The following is a 27043-nucleotide window of genomic DNA, read 5'->3' as shown; positions in this document are numbered from 1 at the left end:
CAAACATTTAGTTCTGGATTATTAGCGTTGCGCCGTACATTAGCTGCAGTCACGCAGCATGTCACCGACAATGCTGTGGCCCTCAAACAGCTACAGACCTTCTCACAGGATGTGTATCAGTCACAAAACCATCTACGTTTCCAGCTGAAGGACCAAACATCAGAGCTGCGTTTTGTGAACACCACACTATTCTCCATCGCAGCGGTCACACCTGTGCTGCAGAAAAACACGGCCCGACTGCAACATGAAGTACAAGAGAATACGAATGAGCTACGCGTGCTGCAGCTTACAGTAGACCGCCTCAATCTCACTCAGACGCGGCAAGACGCTTTCGCCATACTGCTGCAGAATACTCTTGAGACTGCAGCCCAAAACACACAAAACATGCGCAATGATGCACTAGCACTGATGCGTGACACACAACTAGTTCGTAGTGATGCCGACTGGCTGCGAGAAAAGATACAATATGTGAAAAGAACTGAAGGCAATGCATCAATACAGATTCAAAGCTCTGGAGAATGTCTTGAGGAGTTAAGTGCTCAGCTATCATCCATATCTTCTCAGATTGTAAATATTAGCACGCTTAGCGATGTTAATACAGGAAACCTGCGGGTATTACTGGACCAGCAGCTTGACTTTGGAAACCTAACTAGTGCACGATTTGATCAACTAGAAAAGCGACTGGACACGGTAGAGGAAGAAGTGGACCAGGTGACGGGTAACATTAGCTACACAACACAGATGCTCGGGGGAGTTAACATCGAATTGAGTGAATTGAGGAAATGCTCGGACACTCTCGGACAACATTTTGACCTTCTGGTGGGTATGAATGGAAGTATGGCCGAAGCGAGGACAGATGCGTCAACACTGAGGTCTCTACAAGATGACCTTGCGGCACGACTTGATTCAGAGGTCACCAGCCTGTCAGTCCTCATGGAGGAAATGAAACTGGTGGACAGCAAACACTCTCAGCTCATCAAGAACTTTACCGTATTACAGGGTAAGTAAGTAATGTAAAACTGGCTTCGAATCCCTCAACTGTCAAAAACATTTCTAAAATTGTTTTGTGTCCCATCACATTATGTTTTGTTTTTCCTCACAGTTTTGTGTTCCTCGCAATTTGTTTTGCATTCCCTCATAACAGTTGACATTAGCTTGCAATAAGTTTTGCGTTACTTTACAATACGTTTTGCATTCCCAAAAAGTAAGTTTTGTGTTCCCTCTCAACAGTTATGTGTTCCCTTGCGAAACGTTTTGCGTAACAGTTTTGTATTCCCTCACAATAAGCGTTATATTACTTTGCAAAAAGTTTTGCATTTCCACACAATCAGTTTTTCATTCCCTCACAGTAAGTTTTGCGTTCCCTAACGGTAAGTTTTGCGTTCCCTCACAAAACCTTTTACATTCCCTCACAGTAAGTTTTGCGTTCCCTAACGGTAAATTTTGCGTTCCCTAACGGTAAGTTTTGTGTTCCCTCACAAAACCTTTTACATTCCCTCACAGTAAGTTTTGCGTTCCCTAACGGTAAATTTTGCATTCCCTAACGGTAAGTTTTGCGTTCCCTCACAAAAAGTTTTTCATTCCCTCACAGTAAATTTTGCGTTCCCTAAAAGTAAAGTTTGCGTTCCCTCACAGTCAGTTTTTCATTCCCTCACAATAAGTTTTGCGTTCCCTAACAGTAAGTTTTGCGTTCCCTCACAATAAGTTTTGCGTTCCCTAACAGTAAGTTTTGCGTTCCCTCACAAAAAGTTTTTCATTCCCTCACAGTACGTTTTGCGTTCCCTAAAAGTACATTTTGCGTTCCCTCACAATAAGTTTTGCGTTCCCTCACAATAAGTTTTGTGTTCCCTAACAGTAAGTTTTGCGTTCCCTCACAAAAAGTTTTTCATTCCCTCACAGTAAGTTTTGCGTTCCCTAAAAGTAAATTTTTCATTCCCTCACAATAAGTTTTTCATTCCCTCACAATAAGTTTTGCGTTCCCTAAGGGTAAGTTTTGTGTTCCCTCACAAAACATTTTACATTCCCTCACAGTAAGTTTTGTGTTCCCTAACGGTAAATTTTGTGTTCCCTAACAGTAAGTTTTGCGTTCCCTCACAAAAAGTTTTTCATTCCCTCACAGTAAATTTTGCGTTCCCTAAAAGTAAATTTTGCGTTCCCTCACAATAAGTTTTGCGTTCCTAACAGTAAGTTTTGCGTTCCCTCACAAAAATTTTTTCATTCCCTCACAGTAAGTTTTGCGTTCCCTAAAAGTTAATTTTGCGTTCCCTCACAATAAGTTTTGTGTTCCCTAACAGTAAGTTTTGCGTTCCCTCACAAAAAGTTTTTCATTCCCTCACAGTAAGTTTTGCGTTCCCTAAAAGTTAATTTTGCGTTCCCTCACAATAAATTTTGCGTTCCCTAACAGTAAGTTTTGCGTTCCCTCACAAAAAGTTTTTCATTCCCTCACAGTAAGTTTTGCGTTCCCTAAAAGTTAATTTTGCGTTCCCTCACAATAAGTTTTGTGTTCCCTAACAGTAAGTTTTGCGTTCCCTCACAAAAAGTTTTTCATTCCCTCACAGTAAGTTTTGCGTTCCCTAAAAGTACATTTTGCGTTCCCTCACAATAAGTTTTGCGTTCCCTAACAGTAAGTTTTGCGTTCCCTCACAAAAAGTTTTTCATTCCCTCACAGTAAGTTTTGCGTTCCCTAAAAGTTAATTTTGCGTTCCCTCACAATAAGTTTTGCGTTCCCTAACAGTAAGTTTTGCGTTCCCTCACAAAACTTTTTTCATTCCCTCACAGTAAGTTTTGCGTTCCCTAAAAGTAAATTTTGCATTCCCTCACAAAACGTTTTTCATTCCCTCACAGTAAGTTTTGCGTTCCCTAAAAGTAAATTTTGCGTTCCCTCACAATAAGTTTTACGTTCCCTAACAGTAAATTTTGCGTTCCCTAAAAGTAAATTTTTCATTCCTTCACAGTAAGTTTTGCATTCCCTCACAGTAAGTTTTGCGTTCCCTAAAAGTAAATTTTGCATTCCCTAACAGTAAGTTTTGCGTTCCCTCACAGTAAGTTTTGCGTTCCCTCACAGTAAGTTTTCCGTTCCCTCACAATAAGTTTTCCGTTCCCTCACAATACATTTTGTGTTCCCTCACAATACGTTTTGAGTTCCCTTGAAATACGTTATGCGTTACAGTTTTGTGTTCCCTCACAATAAGTTTTCCGTTCCCTCGCATCAGTTTTGGGTTACCTTTCAACAATTTGTTGTTACTTTGCAATACATTTTGCATTCCCTCACAATAACTTTAGCTTTCCTTTGCAATAACCTTTGCATTCCCTAACAATAAGTTTTGCATTCCCTCACAATAATTTTGCATTCCCTCACAGTAAGCTTTGCATTCCCTCACAATAAGTTTTGTGTGTCCTGGCAATAGTTTTGTGTTATTTTACAATATGTTTTGTGTACCCTAACAGTAAGTTTTACTTTTCCTCGCAACAGTTTTTTGTTCCTTCAGAGAACGTTTTGCCATCCCTCACATTACGTTTTGTCTTTCCTCACAATAACTTTTGCATTTTCTCACAATATTTTTCAATTATACTTTTTGAGCTGAACTATCCCTTGAGGAAATATTTCACCACAGTCTTTGAAAAGGGTCTATTACATGAGGGTGTTTACATATGTAATGTGTGAGAACTATGAAAAGTATACATGACTAATTTAGAAGATAATCGCATAACCTTTTGTCAGGTCCTCCTGGCCCAAGGGGCCCTCGTGGAAATCAAGGTCCAACAGGTGAAGTAGGTTCTCCTGGATTGAAGGGCGAAAGAGGAGATAAAGGAGAGCCAGGTGTGGCTGGTCTTCGAGGAGAGAAAGGAGTGGCTGGAGCTCTTGGATTCCCAGGGTTGAAAGGTCTGCCAGGACCACGTGGTGAACCGGGTTTCAAGGGCCCAAGAGGTTCAGGAGGCCGTGCAGGCCCGCCAGGAACCAAGGGAGAGCAAGGTTCTCCGGGACTACCAGGGAGAGATGGTCAGCCAGGACCTCAGGGTGCTCAGGGGCCAGCAGGAGACCGGGGCCCAGTGGGCCCAGCAGGAGAACCAGGACACAGGGGCCCAACAGGCCCAATGGGAGCCCTAGGACCACCAGGGCTACCAGGCCTCCCGGGCAAACTTTTTGCTGTGCCTGCACTACCAGTAGTCCTGCAAAGAGAGTTGCCCAAGATTGATTCTCAGGCAGGCAAGACTAACACACACACACACACACACACACACACACACACACACACACACACACACACATGTTGTGTTTCCATGTTTTATGGGGACTTTCCATAGACATAATGTTTTTTATACTGTACAAACTTTATATTCTATCCCCTAAACCTAACCCAACCTCTAAACCTAATCCTCACAGAAAACTTTCTGCATTTTTACATTTTCAAAAAACATAATTTAGTATGATTTATAAGCTGTTTTCCTCATGGGGACCGACAAAATGTCCCCACAAGGTCAAAAATTTCGGGTTTTACTATCCTTATGGGGACATTTGGTCCCCACAAAGTGATAAATACATGCTCACACATACACACACACACACACACACACACACAAAGATAATAGCATGTTTAATGGGGTTCTCACACTTGATTTTGTCAACCTGGGGTAATTTTCTACACTTGTTTCAAGTAAAATTGGGCTGTGTTGTTCCAGGATTAAATGTTTATTGCAATAGTCCATGTTGTTTCACACTGTTCACACACTGGAGCCAGGGTTATAATATAATCCTGGGTTATAAGTGGTGTTAACCCCCTTTCAAAAGGAATAAGTGTGAAGCTCAATCATGTCAGACATGATGTAATTGATGATGCAAACAGAAATATGCATTGGTTTGACAGGTATGGCTGGTTGTCCTCCTGGTTGGTTAAGGTTTGAAGACAGCTGCTATTTCTTCCACATTGAGCCATTGAGCTTTGACAGTGCTCAACAATATTGCAACAATATGTCTTCGTCTATGGTCATTATAGGGGATGTTGAGGAACAGGTGAGTAGATAAATCCTCTTTGATGTTTTCAATGATGGTATTACATGTACATTTACATTTAGTCATTTAACAGATGCTTTTTTTCAAAGTTACTTACAAAATGAGGGTGGATACAGCATATGCAATTCAGCTTCAGGAGACAGTAACATGAAAAGTGCAGCAACACAAAATTCCAATTGTATTAGACAAGCATGAGCCAAGGCAGAGATGAGAGTACAAACAATAATATACTGTGTGTATATATATATAAATATATTATTGTTTGTACTCTATATATACTGAACTGTATACACAGATGAGCCAAAATATTATGACCACCCACAGGTGAAGGTCTGGGTAGATTAGGTAGTAAGTGAACAATCAGTTCTCGTAGTCAACGTGTTGAATGCTGGAGGAATTGGTAGGAGTAAAGACCTGAGCGACTTTGGCGACTTTGACAATGGCCAAATTGTTATGGCCAGACGACTGGGTCAGAGCACCTCTGAAACGGCAAGGCTTGTGGGGTGCTCCCGCTCAGCAATGTTGAGTACCTACTGACAGTGGTCCGAGGAGGGACTAACCACAAAACAGCGACAGGGTGTTGGGCACCCATGGCTCATTACTGCGAGAAGGCAGCAAAAGGTATCCCGTCTGGTCCGAACTGACAGAAGGTCTACTGTGGCACAAGTCAGAGACATTATAGTGATGGCAGTGGCCTCTTTCAGCAGGATAATGCGCCCTGCCACACTGCAAACATTGTTCGGGAATGGTTTGAGCAACATAATGGAGAGTTCAAGGTGTTGCCCTGGCCTCCAAATTCCCCAGATCTAAAACCGATTGAGCATCTGTTGGATGTTCTGGACCATCTAGTCCGATCCATGGCGGCTCCATCTCACAATTTAACAGATTTGAAGGATCTGCTGCTAATGTATTGGTGCCAGATACCACAGGATACCTTCAGGGTCTTGTAGAGTCCGTGCCTCGATGGGCCGGTGCTGTTTTGAACCACGGAGGACCAACAGCAACTTTCTCAGATCTGTAGAATCTTTAGATATGGAAGCATTAAGATGAATTTGTAAATCTGTATCGAGGAGAATGTGTTTTCGGAAAAGACACTGTGGGGAAAAATGATTTATTGCATATCATTTGACTGTGAGTTGAAAGTTTGTTTTTGTTTTCTGGTAAGTGGATGTTTGGGTTAGAATAGTGTGTATAGATGTGATCATACTTTATATAGTGACCCTACAAGATGATTATCTTATGTTTGTATGTTTAGCGCTGGCTGCACCTTCAGACTGTGGGTAGAGGGTATTTTTGGCTGGGACTCACAGACAGACAAGAGGAGAATGTTTGGCGATGGGTGGATGGATCAGAGCCTGTCTTTACGTATGTATTTACTGTGTGCTTCAGCAGATAATACAGTCCAGTGCAGTGTTAAAGATAGCATACTAGAAGCATAACACATATATGAACAGGTTACTAGTTCTTTCAAAATTTACAGCATAATACTTTTTTAAGTAACTAATGCATGTTAATATTTTATTTATTTACTGACAAATGCAATGCATTTTACCATTGAAGGTATTCTACGGTGGCCCAGGGGTGCACGACACAACAAAATTAGCAAAGCAAATAAAAGCTGAAAACTAGTGCTGTCAGTCGATTATTATTTTTAAGTCGCGATTAATCGTATGTTAATTGAACACATTTTGAAATAGCTGAAATTTGACACCATATATACTTATTTTCCTGTTAAAATGCAATTATTTCCATATTAGGAAAATAAAACAAAACAATAAGTAACAATATAATGCTTTATTAAAATTTCCACAGTATAAAGATAGAAATGCACTAAAATAGCACCTGTTCAAGTAACATTAAACGTTTCCCAAACTCTAAGTGGGAGTTTGACTAATTGAAAGAACTAGTCCTAAATTCTAGTTGCATATTCCTTGCAATGGGCATTACATCTCTTAACCTTTCATTCATCAAACCATTAATCTTCTGGTAGACTGTGGCAATCCGCTTTCCCACAGAAATCGTGAAGCTGCATTCACGATTCGCGTCAGAGCGTTTAAACTCCACATAAAAAGTGCTTGCACACAAAAATGTCTGGGGGATTTGGTGATAGTTAAGACTTGGCGTGCTTCTGTGGCAATTAAAAAGCACCTTACATAGATCCCATCTGGGCTTGTTTTGTACATCAAATAGTGCTAAGAGGTCTGTAAAGGGATCAATGGAAAGGAGGAGGCGAGAACCGGCTTGACGATACAAATAATAGTTTAATGATAAACGTAAAAAAAAGAAAAACACACACATGACGGACATGTCCGTAAACGATCTCTCTCTCCCGCATGATCCTCTGCAGTTGACCTTTATCCCTCTCGGGAGGCTTGATTAGCCTAATACGGGACCGGGTGTGTACGATCACGACCCGGCCCCGCCCTCCGCCTTGCCACAAGGTCATTTCTCCATCATTTTATCATGGAGTTTGTGGTGTGTGCGTCAGTGTAATATCTCCGGGCGAATACATTACAAAGTTTCCGCTCTCCCAACAAGTGTTTGTACTGGTTTATGTTGTATTAACTGTAGATGCATTAATCGGCAAAAATAAAAATGATCATGTTAAACCTTTTCAATAAATCGCATGCATTACGCGTTCATTCTGACAGCTCTACTGAGAACACAGACAAATTAAGCAACAACAAAACTAAATTATCTGAAAAGAAAAGGCTTAATTTCTGTGTGTTGTGGCTTATTTTGACGTTGTGCACCCCTGGGCCACCGTAGTATTCACGTTAGTTTTTAATTAATTGAAGAACAGGACAGGACAGGAGTGACAGTGATTTTATTATTGATGATATAGCTAAACTTATCCTGTATGTGTGTATTTATGTGTAGAAAGTGGAGGCCTGGTCAGCCTGATAACTGGAATCATGGACACGAGCAGGGGGAAGACTGTGTGGGATTTACTCATGGCGGCCAATGGAATGACTTTTATTGTGATGAACGCCACAGCCTCATCTGTGAGAAGGCAACTGACAGATGTAAGTGTTTTAGTATATGCACACAAGTTCTGTCTGTGTTTACGTGATCTCACAATCATTTTATGTTCATTTCAGCTATATGAATCCTTGCAAAGATCTGAAGACATGGTAGCAGTAGTACACGTGAATGTGGTGAGCTCAACCTGCATGACTGACAGGCTCATTGCCAAAGGAACACCATTCTGACACAAGTAATATAAGACAGGAGGTACAAGCTATATATATATATAGGCCTATAAACTTTATCATATCATATATTATGATATGTATGTCATGTACTGTATACAATTTCTGCCTTCTTCCTACCTAAAAATCTCATAAAAGAATACTTTCTACAACGCTTTTAAAGGGACCTAAAACTAGGGTGCATTGAAGCCCTGACAGCAGCCATGTGAAAGGGACCTTATGGGGCTTTTAAATCAAGGATCAGCCATTGGCTCCTATTTGATGAATTTTTTGGCTAATTTTACATATTTGGAAACATGTAGAACATTTTAATAAAGTATGTTTTTGTATATAACATTTTCATGTACTTATATGAGAGAATTGCTCTGTTCCCAAGCCTACTGAGGTGCCTACATAGAGAGCATTTTATGGTATTATATTATATATAACATGTTTTATACTTCTGAGATATCCTAGTTATACTTCTATATTATGGGAGTTTCTTTAGCTTTTATCACTGTGGACTTCTACAAGTAAAATGTATCATAATCTCACTAGTTTATTTAGTTTGTCTACTAACAATGTGCAGGGCTGGACTGGGAAGAGAAATCTGCCCTGGATTTTGCATAGCAACTGGCCCAAAAGTTGGCTGTCCTTTTCTGCATATCACGGCGCCATTTTGTGGTCCGTTCTGTGTAACGCGGTGGCTCATTTTTGCTTATCGTGGCCCATTTCGCGGCCCACCCACCGTCCCGCTGGGTTCAGACTGCCAGTCCAGCCCTGTTCATGTGTTTTGGGAGATTTGCCATTTTTTTCTTCTTATATTCTTAAACTTAAGCAGCAACAACTGGATAACTGGAGATCGATCTTTCACAACGCAGTGGTGGAAAGCCACATTGGTGGGATTTTGAGCATGAACTGCCCGTTTAAGGTCCTGCCACAGAATCTCAATCATGTTCACGTCAGGACTTTGACTACACCACTCCAAAACATTAATTTAGCCTCTTGAGTCATTCAGAGGTGGACTTCCTCCTATACTTTGGATCATTGTCTTACTGCATAATCAAGTTGCACTTGAGCTTCAACACACGGACTGATGACGGGACGTTCCCCTTTAGGATTTTCTGGTAGAGAGCAGAATTCATGCTTCCCTCAATTATTGCAAGTCGCCCTGAAGCAGCAAAGTATCCCCAAACCATCACATGACCACCACCATGCTTGACCGTAGGTACGATGTTCAGTTTGTGGAATTCTCTTTTTGATTTACGCCAGATGTAACGGGACCCCTGTCTTCCAAACAGTTCCTCTTGTCAACTCATCAGTCCACAGAACATTCTCCCAAAAGGGAGACCATCAAGGAGTGTTTTGGAAAAAATTCAGACGAGCCTCGATGTTCTTCTGGGTTAGCAGTGGTTTTCGCCTCGCCACTCTTCCATGGTTGGCATTTTTGACCGGTGTCTTTCTGATAGTGGAGTCATGATCAGTGACCTTTATTAAGGCGAGAGATACCTGCAGTTCCTTGGATGCTGTCTTTGGAATTTTGAGTCGTTGCTGTGCTCTTGGAGAAATTTTGGAAGATCGGCCACTTCTGGTAAGGTTCACTACTGTGCCAATTTTCCCCATATGGATATAATGGCTCTCAATGTGGTTCTTTGGAGTCCCAGAGTCTTTGAAATAGCTTTGTAACCCTCCCCAGATTGATGTATTTTAATCACCTTTATCCTCATTTCTGGAATTTCTTTTGACCTTGGCATAGTGTGCTACCGGGTGAGACCTTTTAGCTAAGCTCATGCTGCTGAAAAAGTTATAGTGTTGATTTACTTTTTCACACATGCCCAGTTGGTATTGGAGAACGTTTGTGCTTCAATATCATTATCATTTAAAAACTGCATTTTATGTTTACTCAAGATTGCCTTTGTTTTATGCTAGATTTAGTTTGAATTTCAAACAGTTAAGTTTGAGATATACACAAAAATAGAAGAAATCAGGATGGGGGCAAATACTTTTTCACAGCACTTTCACAGAGGTTCCATTACAGTTAGGGAGCTCCCTTAGAAGGCAGCTGGCTGTGTAGGCAGCTCACTATTGTTTGGAACAGAGCCAGTAAATAAATGATTTTCAGACATTGTATGGATTATATGACACAAATGATCTCAGAGCCTCTCCACCTCCACCTAAATCACAATTGCAGTCTACCAAAATGTTTTTTTCTTGCATTTTATGTTGGCAATGTGCTGCACTTCAAAAATGCAGTTTTTATTATTTTCTTTATAAACTTCTAAGGTACCTTTTATCAATTTAACAATGAACATTTATCAATGAAAGCAATGCAAGTGCTTCAGCACACATATTGTTAAAGTTCTTTTTATTGTTCCTTTCATTCTTCTGCTTGAAAACAAGACATTTATTCATTCAGTACGACTGCCAGATGTCATCTGAAGTCTTCACGTTAGTTTCAAATTACTTCACCACCTCCTTTCTTCACCCTAAATCCCCTTCTTTCAGCTGCACAGAACAATACAATCATGTAGCACCATAGAGAGAGAATTTGCTCAAAAGCAGAGCATATGAAACTTAAGTTTCTTACAAAAAAAGAACAAAACGACACAGACGGTCTGACAGCTAAACGGACTAAAGGTTTTAGCATTCAATGTCAAACGAGTCTTGGATAAACTTAACCTATGCTGCTCGTTTTCTACAGAAATGGAAGCGCAGCGTAGTTCTAGCGGGAAGACTAGCAGCTGTACATCATCACATCATTAGCTGGGTAATTCCTAGCCAATCGCATGTAAGCCATTGCTTTATAAGTCCGCTCACAATATATGACATTGCTGTTTCGGTGTGCTAACACGGCAACCTCCACCTCCCCACCACCACCTGTTGAGTCCTGTCCTGCACGGGGGTAGGCCCTCGCCCCTGCCTCCTATCTCCAGCAGGACATGGTGGCTCCAGGTACAACTCCCTCGGACTGCCGGACGGGGCCTACGCCAAAGAGAGAGACATTACCTCCTGTTTTACATCTATCAAATAAATGGCATCTTAAACTTCACTCAAGCCTGCGTGTCTTCCCGATAGAACTACCGTTACAAGCGCCACCAGTTTAGTTACTCTACTTTGCTTTGTAAACATTGAAACAACAAAAATAATCATAGTGCATATTGAAGTGTACAAAATATTTCTGAAGCTTGCGACGTTCTTCCCTCTTTGCCATAAACCCTTGTATTATTATTCAAAACAAAAAGCATTTGCACATGTTCCGACATTCTAACGAAATGATTTCACACACTTAAGATTTTGGAAAACCTGGCTTGTCCGACATAAGAACATCTTTGACATCTAGATGAAGAGGTCTTCTTTAGAGATACATCGGTTGATTGTTTATTTTGATTAAGAATGTTTTACTGTCTTTTTATACCTCTTTCTTATGAATGAAAAATAATCTGTGAAATGCACTTAAAAATAAAGTTTACAAACGTTCAATCCACTAGTTCCTTCTCTTAGTCTTCATTGCTTGTGTGAAATTGTGTTATTGTGTTGAAAAGGCCATCTACAATACCAGCGTTTTTACCATTTAGATGGATATGCTAAGATAAGGTCATATAAAGGACTGAATCCCAGTTCTGTCCAGCCAAGAGGCAAATAATAACATAATCCTGCTGAAAAGACTAGCACTGTGTGCCATGGGATGCTGGTCTGCTGTCCCCAACCAACCTGGTCTCATAGAATCACGTTAATATACCAACATTATGGCTAATTGATTTTGACGTGGCTCGTTGTACGTATCGTGGCAGTTTCTTGGTTAAATGAACACTAGAGTAATGACTTGATATTGTCTTCCTCACACAATACTATCATATCACAAAGTAAACACTTTTACTACAGCGCATGACTTTTACGTTTGTTCGAGCGTGGTCAATTTGCGCGGTAGCTCAACTGAGAGCGTTGAAGTTGCGATGCAAACGACCGGAGTACGAGTCCTGCAGAGCACGCGAGTCGACACGTGAACGAAAGTTTCATAGAAGCACCACAAAATGAAGGGGTTCCTTCAGAAATCATGTTTTTCATGCCACATTTGCTTTTTGTAACACTATCGGTTAGGTTTAGGTTTAGGGAGGTACTGTAGGTTTTGTTGATGTAAAACTTAAACGAGCATTAACTTTAAAAAGACTCACTTTTAGGGCCACACAGTGAACACATTGAACAAATGTGGGCGGCTGTGGCTCATGTGGTAGAGCGGGCCGGCCACTAATTGTAGGGTTGACGGTTCGATTCCCGGCCCACATGACGAAGTGTCCTTTGGCAAGACACTGAACCCCAAGTTGTTCTCAATGGCAGGCTAGCACCTTGCATGGCAGCTCTGCCGTCATTGGTGTATGAATGTGTGCATGAATGGGCGAATGAGACGCAGTGTAAAGCGCTTTGCATAGCTAAGGTTAAGACCATTTACATTTCACCTCAGAACTGCCCCAATAAAACGTAAGTAGACACGTGATATAATCTTTCAAAATTGTTGCAACAGTCACATAATTTTCATGAGATCAAGTTAACCAGACTTCCTTAGTCAACAAACAAGACCTGGCTGGGCAACCATTGGAGATTCATGCTGGTCAAAGCTGGCCTTTTTAACATCACCACAATTTAGTCCAGGTCAGGTGAGATTGAATCCAAAGTGTAGTCCAGTGCAAGGGTGAGTTTTAATTCAATCTAGGGATGAGGTTTAGCTTGACAGAAGAATTTATCCAAAAGGTCTTGTTGGGGTGTCCTAGTCCTTTGGCTTTGTTAGCTTTTCCATTGAGAAATAAATAAACAAAAAACAGTTGGAGGGGATTGATAGTTTGAGTTGTTCCTGGCTCTGGAAACACAGTGTGCATCCATCCATCCTTCTTATTTTGACCAGAGACTGAAGGCTGCATTGGGACTTGAATACTTTGCTGTTTGGGGTTTTGGGGATGGTTTCTGTCTACTCGTCTTTCTCCACTATGATTTCTCCATGAAGCATCCTTCTCCTCTGACGCAGCATGTGGAAGTACAGCTGAGGAAACACTGAAAGAGAAACACACAGATTAATGAAGAAGCAGGATGAAAATTAAATGAAATCATTTATCACAAGTAGACTCTAGGGACACCTTTAGTTACCGCACACTCATGTCCAGGATAATGACCATTAATGGAGCTTATGAATAGGAGAAAACCACGTAAGACTACCAGTCACTGCTTATCACCGTCATAGCAAGTTGTTTGAAATGTGACTAAATAAAACTATCATCTGGTTATGAGCAAGCAGTAGGCGGCCGTACCAGATGATATTAGTAAACCCTGCAACCGCTGACTATGAACGGACAGGCGATTTTGTGTCTGTGAGATCTATGTCATTAATCAGCCGGCATATAACTCTGAGCGACAATCAGGACCCCGGATGAAAGAATAATGAATGTTAGGACAGTTCAGAATAATAAATAACTTAAAAAGAATAAATTAAAAGAATGATCAGAAATCAATTAGAGCTTAAATCTAAAATAGAGGTTCAATAAATAAATTGGAGTCAGATCAAATTAATGACGGAGTCAATTGATAAAGTGCCAGCACTCAGAAAAGACAGAAAACGTAGAAACCTTTAGGGGCCATTCTACTGGAATCCAACATCCGACCAATAGTTTGGTTTTATCCCTTTTTACAGGGCCAATACCCAGCCCAACAGTGATGATATTGATTTCATTTTATTGGTAACAGCCTACATTATCTCATTATTTAGATTTAATTAGTTACTTAAATGAAAGTGTTTGACATAAAAGGATGACAGAGTCATTTTATAAGATTAGAAAAAATTATGGCTTTCTAAAGACAAAAAAAGCCCCTGAAAACCAATTCCACGGAGCAAATATTGGCCATTAAGTAAGTTTCTGACACTCTGACACAGTATATGTATTATATAAAAACCCCCCACTGAACATCGAGTCAGAAGAAATCCTCACTATGCAACATTTTTCACTAGTGCCTAAAACGTTTGCACTGTACTGTGTATGTGTGTTTGTATATATATATATATATATATATATACACACTGATGAGACAAAACATTATAACTGCCTGCCTTATTTGCTGTTGGTCCACCCCATGTGACAAAACTGTGCCAACCCACCGAGGCATGGACTTTACAAGACCCCTGAAGGTGCCCTGTGGTATCTGGCAGCAAGACATTAGCAGCAGATCCTTCAAGTCCTGTAAGTTGCAAGGTGGAGCCACCATGGATCGGACTTGTTTGTCCAGTACATCTCACAGATGCTCAATCGGTTTGAGATCTGGGGAATTTTGAGGCCAGGGCAACACCTTGAACTCTTCATCATGTTCCTCAAGCCATTCCCAAACAATGTGTGCAGTGTGGCAGGGCACATTATCCTACTAAAAGAGACCACTGTCATCAGGGAATACCATTGCCATTGTAAGGCGGGTGCCAGTGAGTCTGGGCTACTCCTCGAGAAAACAAAAGGCTCTCATGAGAATTAACATCTGAACTCTCTCTCGCAGATGTAACAGCAACATCCGAGATGCAACATACTGTGCAGCTAACACCTCCCTTCTAAAGTATCTTCATCTTACTCCTCCTCCTCACTTAAAGCTCACTAAAAACCTATGCAATGTGAAGTGTGTACAAAAAGTAACTATAACATGTTTGGTATCATTTAAAGTCTCTCAGTGCGCCTGGTAAACTGGTCTCATCCTCCCAGCCATAATGAAAAGCTAAAAGAAGTTATAAAATATGTGAAATGTGGTGTGCCCCTTAAAGGTGTGCCCTCCCCAGATCCTCCATACCTCCTGTATGTTAATCTACAGGAACCCCTCAACAGGGGACCAAAATCTAATTATAATGACAGACACCACCATTTGGTAAGCATGTTGAATTATCTGGGTATTTAAGGAGAGGCCACACATTGCTCAGGGCTCTCTGTAATCAGACGATCCCAAACAGTTTACTGTTTGTAGTTTATTTCAGGTGATTGCAATTCGTATTTCTTATGTATTGATAAAATGTCTAACTTTGACTTATGAATGTCTAACTGGAATTGATGAATTGATTATGTTACCTTGGTCAATAAATTGTCAACATTTGATTTTATTCTGACTGACTCTGACATTGTGTTTCCCAAACAGATTAAACGATTCGTATGTTACCGCAAGTCTGCGTCAGATTAGTGACGACTAATATTTGGCATCGACTCAAGTGTACTTGGTTTGCAAAGACAAAAAGGGAATTTCCGTTTAGAGCAGCAAACGCTGCTTGACCAATCTAAATCTGGGTGTCTTACCTCTGTTTTAATTTGATGTTTCTCCAGATAAGTGTACGTGGGAAACCACGCATGGCCAATCCAAAGCTATTATAAGAGAAGTTATGTTGGTCAACTTACATCTGTAATAGTGGCCGTGACCTCTACTGAAGAAAACGTTAAGTTACATTCAAGTGTGTGCAATTCCATGGGGCTATACTGAAGTATCTTTGATTGTGTATACGTGAACGTGACCGATCTCAGGTATATAGCAATTACCTCTGTTTGATGATCCAATACTGGCCGCTTGTGATCGTGAGACCCGCGGTGTAGAGAAAAACACGCGAGGACCTCAAAGCGACATAGTTTCTTAATCGAAACGGGTAAAGTACAATTAAAGAGATAAAGGAATAATCAAACATTCGCTCACTTTTAATGATACTCAGATATCATTAAAAACCTTTTTCATTTATGGAGTCAGATGAAATAACGAGATAATACATAAGAGAAAATGTATTTCATTTAATATTGTTGTGTTGCGTACAAGAAAGATTGTAACGCGCAGAGACCTTCACCCGTATTATTGGAGACCGTCACTGGACCGATAAACGGGCTTACACCATGAAGGAGTGTACCTGGTCTGCAACCATGTTTAGGTAGGTGGCATGTGCCAAATTGACGTCAACGTGAATGGCCGGAGTTTCCCAGCAGAACATTGCCCAGAGCTTCACACTCCCTCTACCGGCTTGCCGTCTTCCCACAGTGCATCCTGTTGCCATTACTTCCCCGGGTAAATGGCGCACATGTAGACGGCCGTCCACGTGATGTAAAAGAAAATGGGACTCATCGGACCAGGTGACCTCCTTCCACTGTTCCAAAGTTCAATTCCGACGCTCATGTGCCCATTGTAGGACCTTTCGACAGTGGACAGGGGTCATCGTGGGCACTCTGACCAGTTTGCGTCTACGTAGCTCCATACGCAGCAGAGTGCGATGCACTGTGTGTTGTGACTCATTCCTCCCGTAACCATCATTCAAATCTTCTGTGACTTGTGCCGCAGTAGACCTTCTGTTGGTTCGGATCAGATGGGATAGCCTTTGTTGCCCTCACACATTGCTGAGCATTGGGTACCCAACAGCATGTCGGCAGTTTGTGGTTTGTCCCTCCTTGGACCACTGTCGGTAGGTCCTCACCACTGCTGTCCGGGAGCACCTCACAAACCTTGCCATTTCAGAGATGCTCTGACCCAGTCGTCCGGCCATAAGAATTTGGCCCTTGTCAAAGTCGCTCAGGTCTTTCCTCCTGCCCATTTCTCCAGCATTCAACACGTTGACTTCGAGAACCGATTGTTCACTTACCATCTAATCTACCCAGACCTTGAAATGTGACCTTGTCAGGAGATGATCAACATTATTCGTTTCATCTGTGAGTGGTCATAATGTTTAGGCTCATTAGTGGATATATAGCCATTCTAATCTAAAACTGTATATATAATGGGGTCCAAAAGTAAAAAAATACCTCTATTATGCATTATTATAAACGAATACTTTTTTTCTTTACAAATGATATTATCAGCATAACAATTTGAGAGCTTACATGGGATGTAGGACAGCATGGCGATGATCAGGAAGTAGTAATAGTCAAAGGAAACGTTGTATTTGTTCGGGAGCCTCAGAGAGTACATGCCCGATCGCCGAACGTAAGGTAAGGCACCATATATGGTCAGCAGTTCACCAACTACTCCCAACGGGTACATGACAATGAACATGTTATATCTGAGGAATGGAAAAAGAAAAGAGACAGCAGAGAATGAAATGACACTCAAATAGACCGAATGTGAGAGCATGATGCTGCCTTGTACAACATTCAGTTAAGGACCATGAGTTGAATAAAACATGATACTACAGTGGGTCTACATGACTCGTGTGGCTAACATACATAAGCAATGGTATGTCGCTGACTGATGATGTCATTGCAGACAACTAGCATGCCTATACTATCACAGCACAAGCGTAGCATGTGTCCATAACACTTCATCTTTGTTCGTAGGAGTTCATTTCTAAACAGTGTGTTTGAGTGTAAGTACTGATCATGCTCAAAGAAACCAAATCACGCCAAATCTACAGGGGAATTAAGTATGGTGACATGCCACATGAGCACCTGGCCCATTTGATGAAGTATGGCAGATGTTTGAGAAGGTTGAAGGTGTAGAAAGAGTAGCGTGTGATCTCCGTGACCGTCCACACCACCACGAACAGGATCACGCTCTCCTCGTTTTGAATCTTTTGCAAACATTTCGTATGAAAGACAAAAGAGGCAGAGAGGGAAATGTAAAAGACCTTATTTGGAAAGTCTACAGTCAGAGGGTGAGATTGAGATTTTATACAGACGATTAGGAAACAGTCACAATAGAGCAAATGTTTTGAGTCAAAATAATGTACATTCACGTTGACTATTTTACGATGAACTACTCGTCCTTAAAAGCATTAAAAATAATTAAAGGGACAGTTCATCCAAAATGTAAAATTCTCTCATAATTTACTCACCTTCATGTCATCCCAGATGTGTGTGACTTTCTTCTGCTGAACAAGTGAATGGTGGCCAGAATTTTGAAACTCGTAAAAAAGCACATAAATGCAGCATAAAAGTAATCTCCAGTGGTTTAATCCATGTCTTCAGAAGATATATGACAGGTGTGGATGAGAAACACATCAATATTTAAATACGTTTTACTATAAATTTTCCTCCCTGCCCAGTAGGTGGCGGCATGCATGAAGAATGTAAATCGTCAAAAACAAAAGAGGAAGAATGTGAAAGTGAAAGTGGAGATTTATAATTACTATAATTACTCAATATTTACCCACACCTGTCATATCACTTCTGAAGACATGGATTAAACCACTGGAGTCGTATGGATTACTTTTATGCCGCCTTTATTTGCTTTTTGGACCTTCAAAATTCTGGTCACCATTCACTTGCATTGTATGGACCTACAGAGCTGGGATATTCTTTTAAAAATCTTCTTTTGTGTTCAGAAGAAGAAAGAAAGTCATACACATCCGGGATGGCATGAGGGTGAGTAAACGATTTTTCATTTTTGGGTATAAATGGGTGTTTTCTTCAACTTCGGGCACTTTCAAGCCCTAGGGATTGATTTTTTTATTTAAAAGAAAAGATTTAAATTTTATTTTTTTTGTTATATGAAGGTCTCATTAAAACGTTGGAAACTTTGTATCAGGCCTTCATCATTTTTCACCTTTTCACCTTTTATGCATCGATCTTTACGTTTTTATCCTGGTCCCAGAGTCCCAGACTTTCAATATTCAACTATGAAAATCCTTTCTAAAAATAATCATTATTACATGTTTAAAAATATGATCATTAAACAAAGAGTGAAATAAACATAAAACATTTTAATATTTATTGTGTGACAACAATTTCTGTTCAACAGTTGTGGCGCCACCAGATACATTTTGCACTTCTTTTTCTTTTTCAAAAAGTTATGTAGAGCATGCATGAGATGAAATATGAATTTATATAAAATTCAAGGTAAATATCAGATATGAGCAGAATATTTTCATTTCCAATCAAGCTGTAATTTTGCCAAATGACACAAAAAGTGTACAAATATTTTTGAATTGTTTGTATTTATGATACATAAAAATGTTAGCTATGAAATTCGCCTAAGCAAGACAAAGGAGTTGACCATTTTATGTATTTTATGTATTAAAAGTATTTTCCATCAGCGTCATTTCCAGCACAGAAATCTATTAAACACAACACAGAATTGCAGAGCTTCAGGAAACAACACTGTGTTGGGAATTTTCAAAAAAATATATAGAGATTGTGAAAAATGCTTTAATGGAGGCACTTCATGTAGTAAAATATTTTAAATTAATCTCTAATCATGTGCACTGACCTGTCTGATGCTGTTTGTAACAAACCAAACCATGAATATCCGAGAGGACACTTGGACCCCGGTCACAATTACAGATGTCCGCACAATTCCTTTAACACACCACAGAAATGGCACCTAAAATAATATCTTTATACATCTGTAATGGCATGCTTTATCACTTTAAATCAACTATACCACTACACTATACAAAATACTTCAAATAGCACTTTAAAATAGAGTACATACCAATTGCACAGTGTCCGACCTGAAATGAAAACAAAAGTAATGAGCTGGGACAGATTTCTAATTTCTGAAATTTTTGGCTGTATGTTTTTTTTCTGTTCCTGTATACTAAATATCAGCACTCTTGGAATTCTGTTCGTCCAATCAGATTAGAGGACCAGAACTCACTGTTGTTTAAATCCTCATTATTGCATGTAAAAGCAGTTTGGAAGGCTTTTTCACAGATCAAAGTTGTTGTAGGCTACTTCTCACATAGTGCTCAACAAGACATCACAATGATAGTTAGTTTAAGGCAGCTGATCTTACCTCCAGCAGCGCAAGTGTTTGAAAAAACTTCAGTGTCCTTGCTACACTTCTGTACAGGCCTCTATGAGTTCCTTTCTGAAGGTAAAACCGGGCCATGGCAACAGCCAGTACCAGCCACCTACAGAGAGAGATCACATTTAATATCTGTATCCAACACATTTCATTCAATGCAATAAAATAACCAGAAATACAATACAATAATAATAATAATAATAATAATAATAAGTATGGCTGTAAGCAGCTATGAACTGGCCCTCACCCTGGTGCACGTTGGAGCTGCTGTGCCAGGAGAACAACATTCAATTTTTATAGCACTTTTTATGTTATAATGTATTTTATTCTTCAGGTCCTGTATTTGTTTGTAATTTTGAGAGGACAGGAGAGTTATGGAGGTAAAGGCTATTTATTTAAAGGTACGGAAATAACATCAGAATAATGACACTGACATATAGCCTGAAAGAATCTTATATCACAGCAGATATTCAGCTGCGTCTGAGGTAAGACACTTATTACTTCACAACAAATACAACTTTTATAACTATACATCAAAACATGTCACTTCCTGTTGCCAGTAGGTGGTGCTATGACTATAACTTAATATTGGCATGCGTATGTATTCAGGCCGGGACTGTTTGGGGCAGATTGGACATTGTATGTTTGAGTTACAACAACTTCCTTTTTCATGGTGAAACATCGAACTATGCCAGGCCACTACGGACACGGCGTTCAAAGAAAACTCAAAAGCTTCACAATTTAGCATCGCCAAGGCCTTTAGATTAGACTGACCAAATATGATGTTGATCTGATTTAATCTCTAGGAGTTTGTTAAAGTAAGAGTCCTGGAGATGGCAAAAACTGAGCAGAAATTAAAGAGAAACATAAAAATGGCTGACTTCCTGTTGGGTTTAGGATATGGCTCCAAGATACTTTTTTGTACGTGTTGTCATGTTACATATGCCTACCGATTTTCTTACGTGTAGGTGAAACGTGGTGCGAGGGCTGCTTTGTTGAAATTTTGTAGGTGGCGCTATCGAGCCATTTTACAACACTTAATATTAAAACCTGCATCAGATGTAAATTTTCGCCACTTTTGAGGTGTGTGCAAAGTTTCATGATCTTTGGAGCATGTTTAGGCCTCGATAATATGATTTGTTTCACATCAAACTTTGTCAGGCCACCACGGACACCCCCTTTAACGAAAACTTGTAAAAGTACAGAATAATAATAAACGGAGCAGATACAATAGGGTCCTCGCACCTCGTGTGGGGGTTCGTTGTTCATGCACAGAAGTTGGTACTAGCCCCATTGTCCCGGTCGGGCTCATTCAGGATCAATAATCAATAAACATGCAGAGACACATAAACACTAAACATCATTAGGGTAACACACGTGAAATTTAAATAATGCATTAAACATTAACTATACTTCATTAAATATAAAACAGAACACCCCAATGCACATAACTGATATTAAAAATAAGAAGAAACATAACTATTCGCATAAAATATAATGAAATATGGTGGGTCACACATTGAATTTTGGGAATGCCTGATTATTGTTTTTTACTGTAATTTTAACAATAATTTACTGTCGGGTCTTGGCAGCTCAGCGAGTCGCAAGTTCGAATCCAGGGAGTGACTCCGGCCAGGTCTCCACAACCAAATTGGCCCGGTTGATAGGGAGGTTAGAGTCACATGGGGTAACCTCCTCGTGGTGGTGATTAGTGGTTCTCGCTCTCAATGGGGCGTGTGGTAAGCTCGTGGATCGTGGAGAGTAGCATGAGCCTCCACATGCTGTGAGTCTCCGCGGTGTCATGCACAATGAGTCACGGGATAAGATGCGCGGATTGATGGTTTAGGAAGCGGAGGCAACTGAGACTCATCCTCCGTGAGTAACCGCACCACCACGAGGACCTAGTAAGTAGTGGGAATTGGGCATTCCAAAAAGAAAAGTTGCCGTAAAACTTACATTAAAACATTTTAATATATTTAAAATGACAATACATGTACTTTTACGATACGATACAATACTACTTTATTGTAAATTGGGAAATTGAGGTAAAATGTTGTAAAAATGAAATCTTTTAGATGTTAAAACTACTACATGTAGGAGTTTTTTTATCCCCTCTTCTTGGAATGCCCAATTCTACTTAGTAGGTCCTCGTGGTGGCGCGGTTACATTTAATAATATAAAAGATGGTACTGTGCAGTAAAATATACCATAAAAACAACCGTTTTAAACTGTAAAATGTACAGGATGTAATTATAATTATTTTGGCAACCACAGCATCCAGTTTTTTGTTTTTGTGTAAAAACAACCGTATTTATATTTTTTACAGTAGACCAAAAACAAAGAATCAACAAAAAAACTTCTTTTTTAGGTTTTAAATGATTAAACAAAATTAAGACACAAGTATTTGGACACTTTGTTTGTCAATGTTTGTGCATATATCACAGTAACAACAACAAAGAAATCTTGTTGTTTCAACTTAAAAAAAGTAAGTTTTTTTGCTACCTTAAAATTTGAAGTTGTGTCAATTTAGGAGGGAAACTTGTTTAAACAACATAAAGTTGACTTCAATCAATAGGCCTATAACTTGTTAAACGTAATGTCTTATTAATAAACTTGACTTTCTAACTAAATGCAAGTACTTTAAATGTAATTACAATCCAACAACATGTTTGTACATAATAAGTACATTGTATCAAATGTTTAAGTACATAGTATTTAAAGACACCTAAATGTATAAAGAGAGTCAATCAAAAGTTCAGCCAACAATAACTTGGATAATTGAGTTATCTCAACAAGATCAACCCTGGGCAGTTATTCAAACACTATATTTTAAGTTACGGTAACTAAAAGCCATTTTTTATTTTTTACAGTGCAAGTTAAAGCTCCAAAAATGACCATAAAAACACCATTAAAGTAGTTCATATGACTCGTGCATTTTATTCAAAGTCACTTGAAGACGTGCGATATCTCTGTGAATCACAAACGGCTGTTTAATAAGTAAATATATAGTATGTGCATCGCGTTAGTGAATGGCGCTGCTCTGTTGACACAAACTCACGAACAGGCTGTTGATGCACTCGCGGCTATTTTTAGCCTTCACGCGGTACGCAATATTTGAGCGCTACTCAAGAACAACGTCTCAGATGTAGATGCTCAATAGTTCGGTTCACTTATAATGTGCATTTAGAGCGGCACCGGAGGAGCATTTTACCAAGTGAATTAAACTACTGTGAACCTGCCCACAAACAGACACATACAGGACGTCCCGAAGAGTTCAGAATGTCAAAATAAAAGCGTGAGGGTTTAAAAAGTGAACGATTTGTATTTAAAATTAAAAGTCAATAATAATGAGAAAGAGTTATGCAGAACGGAACACAAAACGGCGTCGCGATATGCAGAAAAGGACAGTGGACCTCGGCTCAAAGTAAGAGCAGCCGGTGGAGTTTCTGGTGCCCACCTCGGGTAAGATGGTGCCCCCCTAAGGAGTTGGTGCCCTACGCAGACTCTTTAATATGCGTATGGGGAGTGGCGGTACTAGTAGCTACCCTCAGCCTCCTCCATTGCACTTTTTGATTGAGGACTGGACACTGAAATGCATCAATTCTTCCACTACAAACTATTCAGACATGTTTGTAAGTTCTGTTTTCTTGTTTGTGTGCAGCTAAGTTGTGTTGTCTGTTGTTAATATCACTAGTGGTCCTGTTGAAGCAAAACAATACAAATCTTCGCTTGAACGCCCCATCTCGCACATGCTGTGTAACTACTGTTGCTCTCGTGCAAAGAGGTGCAGACTCACTGAGCACTAAATGTTTTTCACAATTTCTCCCTTTGCGTTACGAAAAAGAAAGAAAATCATATACGGTTATAACAACACAGGGGTGAGTAAGCAATGACTGAATTTTCATTTTTGGGTGAACTACTCCTTTACATATATTTTATAATATGTATATGTCAGAATTGTCTAAGGTCTGTGATTGTATTTTGTGGTGGGCATGAATGTAATGAAATGATGATTGAGAGATTTCCTCAAAAGCCGGTTGTATCATATTTAATACGTGGATTTCAAAGAGGGATTTTCAATAAAATAATATACACAACTTTAATCAAGCACAAGTTGCTTATATTAAGCAAATACTCATTTTAAAATATAAGTAACAATATAATCATTAAGGTCACTTACTTTATTAAAATAATCTCTCATTTATCCCAACATAAGAGTCACTATTCACACAAGTCTGCCATCATTTTAAATAGATCGATATAAACATTGAAACCACTTTTTTCATAAATAGCCAGAAGATGGTGCCATAAACATGTGAAACTTACATACAATAGCTTGTTTGGCTCGTCAACATGAACAGAGAGTGAAACAGGAGCTGCTAAACGTTGTGTATCATATTTGACACACAGTTTTTATCTCTAAGTTTCTGTTTTATGACTTTTGAAACTTTTAAACATGTAATAAACATTTCATCAAGCCATCTCTTGGTTAACTTGACCCCTAACCCAAGTGAACTAAATAATCCTAATATTCATACTCGTGTATTTTGTTTTTTTCTTCATTTAAATCTGCCTATCCAGCATTTCGCCATGCTGTGTGAGGGGCCGTTCACAGTGAACGCGTTCTTGAGCTTAAAAAGCTAGACGCAGTGGTGTGAACTGAGCAGAACGCGGGTGTCCCGAGACGGATTTTTAACAGTTGAAGTTCTTTTTAACTTGATACGAGACACTGAGAGAAATACGGACAAGCGGTCGATGACGTGGGGTACAACAGGGCTAAAGGTACACCTTATGGAAAATGTGCTTTTTATCTGGTCACAAAGTGTTTTAAGGTTGAAATTATTTTTATTTTTAACAATTAATGATGGAGCAACATCATTTGTTTGAAAATAAATAATAATGGATGTTAGTTTTGATTATAAAAAAATACAAAAAAAGTGGCAAGGGGTAAAAGGCCCCCCTCAATGGGGTTATAGTTATATCATGCAAATATTGGGACAATAGTTATAGGACAAAATGATTCAACTTATGCAAATAATTTTTGGGTAACAAATTACGATAATACTAATTTAAAATAACCACTTCAGGAAGGGTTCAACATTTTTTGTTCATTTCAAAACATCTCAAGTGTCCTAAAAACAAATGAATCTGCACTGTGATTGGCCCACTTTGACCATTCCTCATATCTATTCTATTCGCTTTTTACCCCAAATACTATCCTGTCACTTATCGGACAGTTATTAAAGAGCTTTTGATTTAATGACCTTGAACAAAACTGAAAAATACAAACAAGCATTTTATCTCTAAATAAATGTGATAATGTCAGGGATTTTCATGAGCTACATAAATATGCAAGATTTAAAAAAAATGATATATTAGATCAAACTGCCTCAAACTTCAGACATTGCACGCAATGATCTCATGCATTAGCCCCACTGTACTCTACGTCTAGCGCATGCTTACACAGAAAAACAATAGGAAAAACAGCGCGAACGGCGCCAAAACGCGTTCGGTGTGAACGGCCCCTGAGAGTTCCAGCGTCCGCGCGCGTCTAAACATATCACTGCGACAGACGCTCAATGACCGCGCACGCCTCACACTCGACCGTATTTGGAAAGACTGAACACGCTTCGGCCACTGCGAGGAAAATCCCCGTTATATTGTTACAACCGGCCGCAATCGACCAAAAAACATCGATCAACAACGCGCACTCCGAAAGTTGAACGCAACAGATTCTCTTTGCGTGTATAAAAGCATTCCTGAAAGTAACTGTTAGTTGAGTGATTTACAATAGAAACTATAAACAGAAACACACGACTGCATACAGCAGGCACGGGGGATTAAAGCGGTTTCACGCAAAAGCTCACGCGCAAGTACCCGGCCGTCATGGCGATGTTGTAGATTGTGAGCCATGCTGTGGCGATGGCGCCTTTCGTCCGCTTCTTGTTGTTGGTTTCTTTCTCCTCCACGGTTCCGTCCTCCTCGCCAGACGCCATGGTACCGGGGACAGACTGCGAAAGTCACACAAACGGTGCACGAGCACAGCTGTCGGCGGGGGCTGGTCATCGTTCCACGGGACCCCTCTGGAGGGGCCAGTGCCTGTTCTGCAAATGCGGGCACAACTGCCATATGAAAATAGATTTTATTTATATATATTTATATATATTTATAACTAATGAGGACAACTTGCTGTAAAATTTCAGGCTCAAGTCCAAAAGTCTGAAACCACTTTGAAAATCCTGGAAAAAGTTTTTTTTTTTTTTTTTTTATCTATACACCTCGAAATATATTAGTTTTAGGATTTAAAAACAAAAGGACAGAAAAGTTATGCAAAAATTTGAAGAATAATAAAAACAAATACAAAAATAAATAAGAATAAATATTTCTGTACAACCTCAAGGACACTTATCAAATGTAGAAAATAGCAATAAAAAGAGAAAAAAGAAAGAAATGAAGAATAAATATTTAGCACAAAAAATAAAGAGGAAAACTTTCATTTCAATGTACATCTCATGGCATAAAATAAGGGTTAATGTTGATTTAATTCTTTGAGTAAGAGGTAAACTAAATTCTCAATTAAACTGATTTATTTGACATTAACGGATAAGACAGTTTATGTTTTAAATGTTAGAAACAAATATTCACTCATAAAGGTAAATATGCCCCTGAAAATCAAATCCAGGGGGTAAATATTGCCCCTTAATGTAAAGTTCATTTCTGACACTGGTGTAAACATAAAATTCTGATTCATTCTGGAAGAAAAAAAAGACTCTTGATCATGCATTCAAAAACAATGATGTCACCCTTCATTTCTTTATTTTTATTATTATTTTTCTCCCCAATCTTGGAATGCCCAATTCCCAAGATTGGGAAGTGCTCGTGGTGGTGTAGTGACTCAATCTGGGTGGCGGAGGACGAATCTCAGTTGCCTCTGCATCTGAGACCGTCAGTCCGTGCATCTTACCACATGACTTGTTGAGCACGTTACCACGGGGACCTAGTGCGTGTGGAGGCTTCACGCTCTTCTCCGCGGCATCCACGCACAACTCACCACACGCCCCACCCAGAGTGAGAACCACATTATAGCGACCACGAGGAGGTTACCCCATGTGACTCTACC

The 27043-nt window shown here is 39.7% G+C and overlaps 2 protein-coding genes across 2 annotated transcripts in view; one reads left to right on the top strand and one right to left on the bottom strand.

Moving 5' to 3' along the window:
- Positions 1–8256, top strand: part of LOC127657481 (collectin-12-like) — a 15909-nt gene extending 7653 nt beyond the window's left edge. Inside the window, exons 5-10 of the mRNA XM_052146293.1 lie at positions 1–1000; positions 3722–4207; positions 4866–5011; positions 6267–6376; positions 7892–8037; positions 8113–8256. The exon at positions 1–1000 is cut by the window's left edge and continues 44 nt beyond it. Of these exons, the coding sequence (XP_052002253.1) occupies positions 1–1000; positions 3722–4207; positions 4866–5011; positions 6267–6376; positions 7892–8037; positions 8113–8120 (1896 nt within the window). The 3' untranslated portion in view covers positions 8121–8256. The remainder of the gene's footprint in view (positions 1001–3721; positions 4208–4865; positions 5012–6266; positions 6377–7891; positions 8038–8112) is intronic.
- A 4840-nt stretch (positions 8257–13096) lies between these two features.
- LOC127657490 (very-long-chain (3R)-3-hydroxyacyl-CoA dehydratase 1-like) lies at positions 13097–25987 on the bottom strand. The gene is made up of 7 exons (XM_052146305.1): positions 25801–25987; positions 19912–20029; positions 19609–19627; positions 19384–19472; positions 17625–17746; positions 17061–17239; positions 13097–13245 (listed from the first exon to the last, which is right to left on the bottom strand). Exons 1-7 carry the CDS (start codon positions 25917–25919, stop codon positions 13163–13165), a joined length of 729 nt encoding a protein of 242 aa, XP_052002265.1. The 5' UTR covers positions 25920–25987; the 3' UTR covers positions 13097–13162.
- Positions 25988–27043: the final 1056 nt, after the last annotated feature.

This window comes from Xyrauchen texanus, chromosome 2 (genome assembly GCF_025860055.1).
Source record: "Xyrauchen texanus isolate HMW12.3.18 chromosome 2, RBS_HiC_50CHRs, whole genome shotgun sequence".
NCBI classification, from domain to species: domain Eukaryota; kingdom Metazoa; phylum Chordata; class Actinopteri; order Cypriniformes; family Catostomidae; genus Xyrauchen; species Xyrauchen texanus.
This window is presented reverse-complemented; position numbering and strand designations above follow the sequence as displayed.

What these genes read in the sequence shown, in the direction of transcription:
- LOC127657490 (XM_052146305.1), bottom strand. Translation starts at nt 25,919, where the DNA reads ATGGCGTCTGGCGAGGAGGACGGAACCGTGGAGGAGAAAGAAACCAAC. An exon ending in TTACAAACAGCATCAGACAG is followed by an intron (nt 17,747 to 19,383) that starts GTCAGTGCACAT and finishes TGTTTGCAAAAG; the next exon opens with ATTCAAAACGAGGAGAGCGT. An exon ending in CATGCTGTCCTACATCCCAT is followed by an intron (nt 13,246 to 17,060) that starts GTAAGCTCTCAA and finishes TTTCTCTTTCAG; the next exon opens with TGTTTCCTCAGCTGTACTTC.